This window comes from Bos grunniens, chromosome 7, assembly GCF_055505025.1.
Source record: "Bos grunniens cultivar Pamir isolate PY7600 chromosome 7, Bosgru_T2T1.0, whole genome shotgun sequence".
In the NCBI taxonomy this organism is placed as follows: Eukaryota; Metazoa; Chordata; class Mammalia; order Artiodactyla; family Bovidae; genus Bos; species Bos grunniens.
This window is the reverse complement of record NC_141171.1, coordinates 61,585,502-61,594,758: the sequence shown is the minus strand read 5'-3', so window position 1 is coordinate 61,594,758 and position 9,257 is coordinate 61,585,502. Positions and strand designations below refer to the sequence as shown.

The 9,257-nt window shown below is 53.0% G+C and overlaps 1 protein-coding gene across 1 annotated transcript; it reads left to right on the top strand.

Moving 5' to 3' along the window:
- The first annotated feature begins 2,275 nt into the window (after positions 1-2,275).
- ARSI (arylsulfatase family member I) lies at positions 2,276-9,257 on the top strand. Its single transcript, XM_086412435.1, has 2 exons — positions 2,276-3,177; positions 7,001-9,257. The coding sequence occupies exons 1-2, from the start codon at positions 2,858-2,860 to the stop codon at positions 8,403-8,405; spliced, it is 1,725 nt and encodes a 574-aa protein (XP_086268561.1). The 5' UTR covers positions 2,276-2,857; the 3' UTR covers positions 8,406-9,257.

The following is a 9,257-nucleotide window of genomic DNA, read 5'->3' as shown; positions in this document are numbered from 1 at the left end:
CTCAGGAGGAACTTGGTCAGTTCAGGAACCAAGAACCCAGGTCTGGGACAGAAAATGCAAAACCCAAGTCCATCCGACCTCTTGTGACCTGTCCCACTTTGACATCCTGGACAGCCTCAGGCTGAAGCCTCCGGAAGCACCATTTTAGCAGCATTCCCCTCAGGAGGCTGTATTTTTCCTGTCTGTCCTCAACATTTCTTCTGCCAGAACAACAGGCTCAGTTTTCCCTTCTGATAAATCTGGTCATCCTAAATATGGGGCTTTGAGCAAACAGGAGTGGCCAGCCCCACGCAGCCCTCATTTCGAAATGCAGATTCACTTTGGGCTGCTATTTTGGAGGTCTGGTTTCTTTCCCCACACACAGTGGTTTTAAAGAAAAGAGAAGGGATCACAGCAGAATATTGGCAGGGGAAAGATGCTGAGAGAGAAGACCCACCTGGGCAGTCTTTGTATGTCAAAGTTCCTACAACACTGGCTCTTAGAGGAGCTCTGTGAAAAAGAGGATACTTGGTTACATAAAATTGGGAAATACAGCTTTTGGAGATCAGCATATTAAAGACCAAAGTTCCGGTAGTAAAAACAAGAAAAAAAAAGAAACACTAACTAGTTTTGTTTAATTCAGTTATCCCATTAAAAAATACAGCCTCGTTAAAATCTGGAAAACAATGATGCAGAGTGGAAGTTGCAAACAGGCACCCCATGGCCTAAAATATTCCTGATACTTTTTTTTTAAACTGACGGGAAACAGTCCTTGAAGAGCTGGAAGTAGCTTTAGACAGCAGTATGCAAATCTTTTCTTTCTCATTTTTTTTTTTATTTATTTTATTTTATTTTATTTTATTTTATTTTTTTTAATTTCAGATATACACATGCTCCCCATCCTGAACCCTCCGCCCTCCCCCCTCCCCATACCATCCCCCTGGGCCTTCCCAGCGCACCAGCCCCAAGTATCCAGCATCGTGCACTGAACCTGGACTGGCATCTCGTTTCATACATGACATTTCACATGTTTCAATGCCATTCTCATTTTTAAATAATTAATTAATTATTTCTGACTCTACTGGGTATTTGTTGCTGTTCCCAGGTTTTCTCTGGTTGCAGCGAGCAGGCGCTACTCTTCTTCGTGGTGCCTGGGCTTCTCATTGTGGGGCTTCTCTTCTTGCAGCTTGTGGGCTCTAGAGCACAGGCTCATTAGTTGTGGCAGAAAGGCTTAGTTTTCCTACAGCATGTGGGATCTCAGTTCCTGGGCAAGGGATTGAACCCATGTCCCCTGCATTGGCAGGCAGGCTCCCAACCACGGGGCCACCAGGGCAGTCCCTCCTGATAGGTTTGATTTGGCCTGTAGAGTGCTTTGATTTGGCTTTAAATGAGTTACTAGCTCTTAACAATCGGAATATTTCTCATAACAATCTAGATTTGGGTGTTCTTAGAAAATCAGAATATCTGGAAACACTGGTCCACATTCTTGCATAACGAAGGTCAGCTGGACTCAAGGCTGAGGTCCTTTGCCCTGTGCGGCCCCTGCCTTTCTCTGGCAACACAGCAGCCTCTCTGCTTGACTCATGTGTGATACTTGCCTGGCTCAGGAGTCTCCCAAGCTTGCCTCTCCTGGTACAGAGATTTTCTGAATGGGTACTGGCCTGGGTGACCCTCGAGGCCCATTCACTTGTTCATCCCAGCGATACCCGTACTGATGGAGCTTCTGGAGCCTGGGGATAATGAGATGTGTACAACAGCTCCTGTCCTCTGGATACTAGTGCTGCCAGTTTAGCTGTCAACTGAAGAATGAGGAGGGGGAGGGGTTGAGGAGAGAGGTAAGCCTGCAAGGCCAGCACCTAGTTTCCCGATTTCCAGACCCTGGTAAGTGGCAAAGCCTTCCCTATTCTCCACTGCTGTCTCTACTGCTACTTCAGACAGCCACTGTGAGCCCCGCGGAAGAAGCCACCAATTTGTTTGTGATTTAGACGAGTTTCTGGCCATGTCCAGGCCTGAGTGTCTCCAGTGGTGGGCTGACCGGGTTGGAATAGAAAATGATGCACATCCCTTCCAGGACTGGCGCTCGGATAAGCTAAGACTCCATGATCGAGGAATGTCTGACCAGGCCATTCCAGAGCTATTCCATCGAATTCCAAGCAGCCCCCCTCCCTCCTTTCCCCAGTCTGGGCCAGGGCGGAGGCTAGAGCCAGAGGGCCCAGTCGGCCTGGGCTTCCCGCCCGGGGGCGGAGCCGCCGCTGGACGCCCCGCCCCTCCACCTGGGGCTCGGCCCCGGCAGATGTTACAACTTTTTCTCATTCTCTCCCGCGGTGTCCCCCACAGACCCGCCCAACCCGTGCCTCCCTCCCCTTCTCCTCTGGGGTCCTGCCCACCTCCCTAAGGGGAGCCGACAGTTCTCCCGACTCCGGGCGGGGCGAGAGGCCGGGCAGGGGGCTGGAGGGTCGGGAGGAGGAGAGAGGGAAAGCAGAGGCGAGAGAAATTAGGAGGCGGGAGAAATCAAGGGCTAGAACGAAGAGGGGAGTCAGAGAATGGTCGAGAGCACTTTTTGGAAGCCGCCACACCGTGTCTCAGGCTGGCCTGGCTGAACTAGGGGAGAGGGACACGAGCGGCGCAGGGCGGGCGCTGGGGCGGCGGGAGACTGCTGGTCGCGGGCCTGACCTCCTCAGAGCGCCCCGCTGCGGCCGCGCAGGTTTGGCCTCATCGTCCAGCCAGTCCCGGACCGGCCGCTGGGTCGCCCCCCGGGGACGCTGAGCGCTCTAGCAGCGTCCGGGCCAGTCGGCCGGCGGGCGTGCGGGCCGTGCGCCCTGGGCGCGCGAGGCGGTGCGGCCCTGGGAGCGCTGCGCGCCGGGACGCACGGGCCGGCATGGCGATGCAAGCCCTCACCGGCTTCTCTCTAGTCAGCCTGCTCGGCTTCGGCTACCTGTCCTGGGACTGGGCCAAGCCGAGCTTGGTGGCCGACGCGCCCGCGGAGGCTGGCGTGGAGCACCCCTCGGCTGCTCCACCGCAGCCTCCCCACATCATATTCATCCTCACCGACGACCAGGGCTACCACGACGTGGGCTATCATGGCTCAGATATCGAAACCCCCACCCTGGACCGCCTGGCAGCCGAGGGTGTCAAGTTGGAGAATTATTATATCCAGCCCATCTGCACGCCTTCACGGAGCCAACTTCTCACCGGCAGGTAAGCATGACCCAAGCCACTGATGCCGGTCCAAGCCCCAAATAAACCCAGCTGTAGGTTTCACTTTGTACTGACATTTACACCACTGGGAGCTGGGAAGCCCCGGCTCACAGCCAATTCTGTCTCCAGTTGACTGTGTGATCATTAGTAAAGACCTTTGCCCTTTCCGGGCCTCGGTTTCCCTACCTGTACACTGAATGGGTTGGATCATCTTTGGGGATCTTCTCCCTCTGATGTTCTAGGACATTCAGACTCCACACCATGTGAAGGAGACATCTGATCATCTCTTTGTTAGAGGAACATGGAAGCCTCTGACATCTAGGTTTGAATGTTGCTTCTGTTAATATTTACATACCCTGAGGCCCTGAGCAGGGTATGTAACTTCTCTAAGCCTCAGTTTTCTTGTCCATAAAATGGGGTGAAGAACAGTTTTTAATCTTGAAAAAGAGTGGTGAGGATGGAACCAGTTGCATATAGGCTGCTTGCTTATCAATAAATGGCAGCCTCTATGTTACTGGAAGGTTTAGGGCCTCCAAATTGTTTAATGATGACATTGGGAGGAAGCCAAGGAATGGATAGGTGGAGGAGAAAGGCACACACAGGATGCCTGACCTGTGTAGCCTTAGGCTAGTTACTTCATTTCTCAAAGCCTCTGTTTTTTCATCTGTAAAATCCTCCCAAGTTGGCTGGGAGCCCCAAGGAGACGTGCTGCTTTCTCCATAAGGAGTTGTCCACAGGCAAGGTGGTAGGATTACAGGATTAATAGAGCAGGGAAACAGGAGGTGGGTGTGTGGAAGGCAAACTCTGGCCACTTAGGAGAAAATCCTTTGGCAAGGCTGAAGTTAATCCTCCTTGGATGGGGTCCAAGGCGTGCTTTCTCCCAAATTCCATCCAGAAGCCACTAGCATGATCTCAGAAACCAGAGCCATAGTCTTCCTGTTTCCTGGATGGGAGAAACTGAGTCACAGAATCAGGGAGGGCCAAACTCCGTGCCTGTGCCCAGCTTTGGGATGGGTAGGAGAGAAGGCTGAGAAGCCAGGTGCTTAGAGGGGCCCTGGAGCTGGGAATCAAATAGGTGCCTTTTCTTTCTTCAACCTGGCACTTAGCATTTAGCTCTAGGAACTGAGAGAGAGAATCGGAAAGAGGAAGGGGCATGAGTGTATGAGTTGGGGGTGAGGGCTGACAGTAAAGACCCAATGTTAGCCGGCTTCCAGAAGAGGGAGGAGGAATCTGCATTCCTAAGAGTGATGCACAAGTTAGCATTTCTCTCCGAGAGATGACTTTTGGTTTAAGCAGGGGAATGAGCAGCATGCAGGGCAGCGTTCCAGCCCTGCCACCTCTCCACCCCCCCACCCGCATCTGCAAAGTTAGCTGAGCATGGCTGGGCAGTGTCTGCCCTCCGCCCCCTGCAGCTAGCTGGCTCCATCTGACTGATGCTGACTACTCTCATTAGTGTTTGTTAGTGCATCCAGCCGTGTTTGGTAAAGCTGGAGAGAGCCAGTTTCCCATGTTACTCACTTACAGACAGACTAGTGACTCTTAGCTGGCCCACCCACTTTATCAAGCAGGGTTCTATGGTGTCCAGCCTCTGCGAAAAAGAGGCCTGCTACCACTCGGGGCCCTTGGGTACTTCTTGTATCAAATCTAATCGTTCATTAGCTTAACCCAGGGTCTGCAGAGGCCACATCACTGATAGATTTTGAGTGTGAGACCTGGGCTCAAAGCTCAGCGCTCCTGCTTGCCAGCCGTCTTGAACTTGGGCCTGTTGCTGCACTCTTGGGAGCCTCAGTTTTATCATCAGTGGAATGGAGGTAATAACAGTCTTCACTGTAGGTTACTTAGGCAAAGTAAGTGAAATAGTGTGTGCAGCCTATAGTGTTAAAAATGGCAGTAGTAGCTAATAATAGCTGACAACCAAAACAGCTTTACGATAAGGAAACCAAAACAGAAAAATGCACCCCAGTGACCAGCTTAGAGGTATCAGGAATTTAGGTCATGACTGGCTTAACTTGGATGCCTGGGAGTGAGAAAAAGGTGTGCGGTTCTAATACACTTGTGAAGTTCCAGGCTTCTCACTTAGTCTGGGGCTTGTAAGCTTGAGTGAAGGCGACACTCTAAGCAGATAACATGGACACCTTGACCACAGAAGAAGAAATGGGATAGAAATGAATAAATGGGGAATGAAGAGTTCTGCTCACTGTTTGCTCCTGCCTGAGGGTGTTAGCCTGTGAGTGACCTGGATCTCAGGGCCACATAAACTTGCAGGCAGGCACCTGAGAACTGGTCTCATAACATTTGGGAGCTGGAAGGTTTTTACATGTGTCCCATTCCAACCAGCTCACTCCTCACATGAGCTAACTGGGGCCTCCATGGGGGAAAGAGGTGGCGGCCTAATTTACCAGAAAAGGGTCTGTGTTTGGGGACTCTGATTGGCTTTATGTTCAAATCCTGGCTCTGCTCCTGACCACTGAGTGAACTTAAACGAAGTCTTCCCTTCCTCTGAACCTTAATTTCTTTTTAAGTTGAGATGAATAAACTAGAAAATGATTTGAGTCCCTCTGGTTCTAAAATCCTTTGAGTGTCATTCTTCATTCATTCATTTCATAAGTAATTAAGTGTCCTTGAAACATCTCCGGAGCACTAGGAATACAAAGAGGAATAAGGGGCAGTCTCATTAAATATCACTGGGCCCAAGAACATGTATGTACAGCCAAGTAGAATCCTATGGCTAAGCTGAACCAGTGAAGGTTTGTACTTAATGCTGTAAGAACCCAACAGCAAAAGTGGCCCATTCTTTGAGTGAGAATGTTTATAGTGATGGTAACATTTGGGCTGGACTTTTAAGAGTGAATAGGAGTTTTCTTAGGAGAGTAGGAGTTGCTCTAGACCCCATAACAAGTTAGGGGGCTTAGAATGTAGGGACTCTGAAATCTGGAGTCAAACTGTTGGGGATACAAATCCCAATTCTAATTACTAATTGTGTGACTCGCTGGTTAAATGATTTAATTTACTGAGCCTCCGTTTTCTTATTTGGGACATGAAAATAATAATGATAGGCACCCCCTAGGTTAAAGTGAGGATTTAGTAAGATAATTCCTATAAAGGGCATAGCACCGCAATACTGAGCATACAACAAGTGCTTGGCACCAGCCTTTGTTATTGTTGTTATCATGATTAGCTTGGGTTCAACTCTTAACTCCCCAACTTCCTAGCTGTGTGATACTGCTTGAGTGGCTTAACCTCTCTGGGCTCCAACCTCCTCATCTGTAAGATGACAAATACCTGCTTCAGTTGATTTTGAGGGTTCAGTGAGCTAATGCATTTGAAGTGCTGGGCAAATTTGATAACAGCTACTGGGCTTCCCTGGTAGCTCATCTGGTAAAGAATCCTCCTGCAATGCAGGAGACCCTGGTTCAGTTCCTGGGTTGGGAAGATCCCCTGGAGAAGGGATAGGCTACTCGTCCCAGTATTGTTGGGCTTCCCTGGTGGCTCAATTGGTAAAGAATCTGCCTGAAATGTGAGAGACCTGGGTTCGATTCCTGGGTTTGGAAGATCCCCTGGAGGAGGGCATGGCAACCCATTCCAGTATTCTTGCCTGGAGAATCCCCACGGACAGAGGAGCCTGGCAGGCTACAGTCCATGGGGTTGCAAAGAGCCAGACATGACTGAGCGACTAAGCACAGCACAGCACTGGTTACTTTACTGTTCTTGCCAGTAGTGCTGGCACCTGAGCCCACCTCGGAGTGAGTGTTGGAGGTTGGGGAGCCAGAACAGTGGTTTCTGCCTCACCAGCGATTTCTGTGTCCTCCCCTCTTCCTGCCAGATACCAGATCCACACAGGACTTCAGCACTCCATCATCCGCCCTCGGCAGCCCAACTGCCTGCCCCTGGACCAGGTGACACTGCCCCAGAAGCTTCAGGAGCTGGGCTATTCTACCCATATGGTTGGCAAGTGGCACCTGGGCTTCTACCGGAAGGAGTGCCTGCCCACGCGCCGGGGCTTTGACACCTTCCTGGGCTCGCTCACAGGCAACGTGGACTACTACACCTATGACAACTGTGACGGCCCAGGGGTGTGCGGCTTCGACCTGCACGAGGGTGAGAATGTGGCCTGGGGGCTCAGCGGCCAGTACTCCACTCTGCTCTACGCCCAGCGCGTCAGCCACATCCTAGCCAGCCACAGCCCCCGGCAGCCCCTCTTCCTCTACGTGGCCTTCCAGGCGGTCCACACGCCTCTGCAGTCCCCGCGCGAGTACCTGTACCGCTACCGCACCATGGGCAATGTGGCGCGGAGGAAGTACGCGGCCATGGTGACCTGCATGGATGAGGCCGTGCGCAACATCACCTGGGCCCTCAAGCGCCATGGTTTCTACAACAACAGCGTCATCATCTTCTCCAGTGACAACGGCGGCCAGACCTTCTCGGGGGGCAGCAACTGGCCGCTGCGAGGACGCAAGGGCACTTACTGGGAAGGGGGTGTGCGGGGCCTGGGCTTTGTCCACAGCCCCCTGCTCAAGAGAAAGCGACGGACAAGCCGGGCACTGGTGCACATCACTGACTGGTACCCAACCCTGGTGGCTCTGGCAGGGGGCACTGCCTCGGCAGCTGATGGGCTGGACGGTTATGATGTGTGGCCAGCCATCAGCGAGGGCCGAGCCTCACCACGCACGGAGATTCTGCACAACATTGACCCACTCTACAACCATGCACGGCACGGCTCCCTGGAGGGCGGCTTCGGCATTTGGAATACCGCTGTGCAGGCCGCCATCCGCGTGGGCGAGTGGAAGCTGCTGACAGGAGACCCCGGCTATGGTGACTGGATCCCTCCCCAGACGCTGGCCGCCTTCCCTGGCAGTTGGTGGAACCTGGAGAGGATGGCCAGTGCCCGCCAGGCCGTGTGGCTGTTCAACATCAGTGCTGACCCCTACGAACGGGAGGACCTCGCTGGCCAGCGGCCGGATGTGGTCCGAGCCCTGCTGGCCCGCTTGGTGGACTATAACCGCACAGCTATCCCCGTGCGATACCCAGCTGAGAATCCCCGGGCCCATCCTGACTTTAATGGGGGTGCATGGGGGCCTTGGGCCAGTGATGAGGAAGAAGATGAAGAAGAGGAGGAAGGCAGGGCTCAAAGCCAGTCCAGGGGGCGACGCAAGAAAAAATGCAAGATTTGCAAGCTGAGATCCTTTTTCCGTAAACTCAACACCAGACTGATGTCCCATCGGATCTGATGGGTGGGGCTGAGATACTTTCCCATGCAAGCTGGCCCTGTTCCTCACCAGGGAGGGGCTTCCAGTCAAGTCCTCCTCCTCAGGGAAATGGAGGCCATACAGTCTCTCAGTTGAAGGGTGGGTAGCTTGGTTTGGGGCTTGGGGGAGAATAAACAAGACTGGGATGCCCGGGGTCCCAGTCGTGCCTCTCTGTTGACTTGGTCTGTGACCTTGGGTGACCTGCATGAGCTCTCTGAGCCTCATTTCCCTCATCTGGAGAATGAGCTCTAATGACTTTGTCACTCTGTGGTGTGGATCTGGTGCCTGAGACCACGGTGAAGTTCCCACCGACTTTGTCACCGCCTAGCTCACTTAAGGCCTTGCTCTTGAACCCTGAACCTTTGTGGTACTTCCTGGGTGAGGGGCCACCCAGAGGCAGCTCCAGGCCTGGACCCGAGCTGCGGCATCATGATCTTGACCTCTGTCTGAAGCCATGCCCTGAGTACTGAGGTTGGAGGTGCAGGGACCTGGGACCTTCCTGGCTCCTCACGAGACCTGGGTCAGTCCTGGGGACAGACTGGTGGTGGTGAGCTCCCCTTCCTGGGAGGGAAGGGGAGGACTGGGCCTGGCTCTTAGCTGCTGCAGGATCTAAAGGAGTGGAAGCAACTGTGCAAAGAGCCCCGCACCAACCGTCAGAGCATCGGGGTTCTGCTCTGACCTTGGGCCCAGTCCTCTTTCCTGGGCCTCGAATTCCACACCTGCACAAGGGAATTTTAGCCCTGGCTCTGCCTACCTCACAGGCCTGTAGAGAACCGGCCGCAGTAATGGTTGTAGAGGAAGCCGTGAACTTGATTAAAAGGCAGGAACACAGAA

Coding starts and splice junctions, on each gene's coding strand:
- ARSI (XM_086412435.1), top strand. CDS start 2,858: ATGGCGATGCAAGCCCTCACCGGCTTCTCTCTAGTCAGCCTGCTCGGC. Junction 3,178..7,000: donor AGCCAACTTCTCACCGGCAG/GTAAGCATGACC, acceptor TCTTCCTGCCAG/ATACCAGATCCACACAGGAC.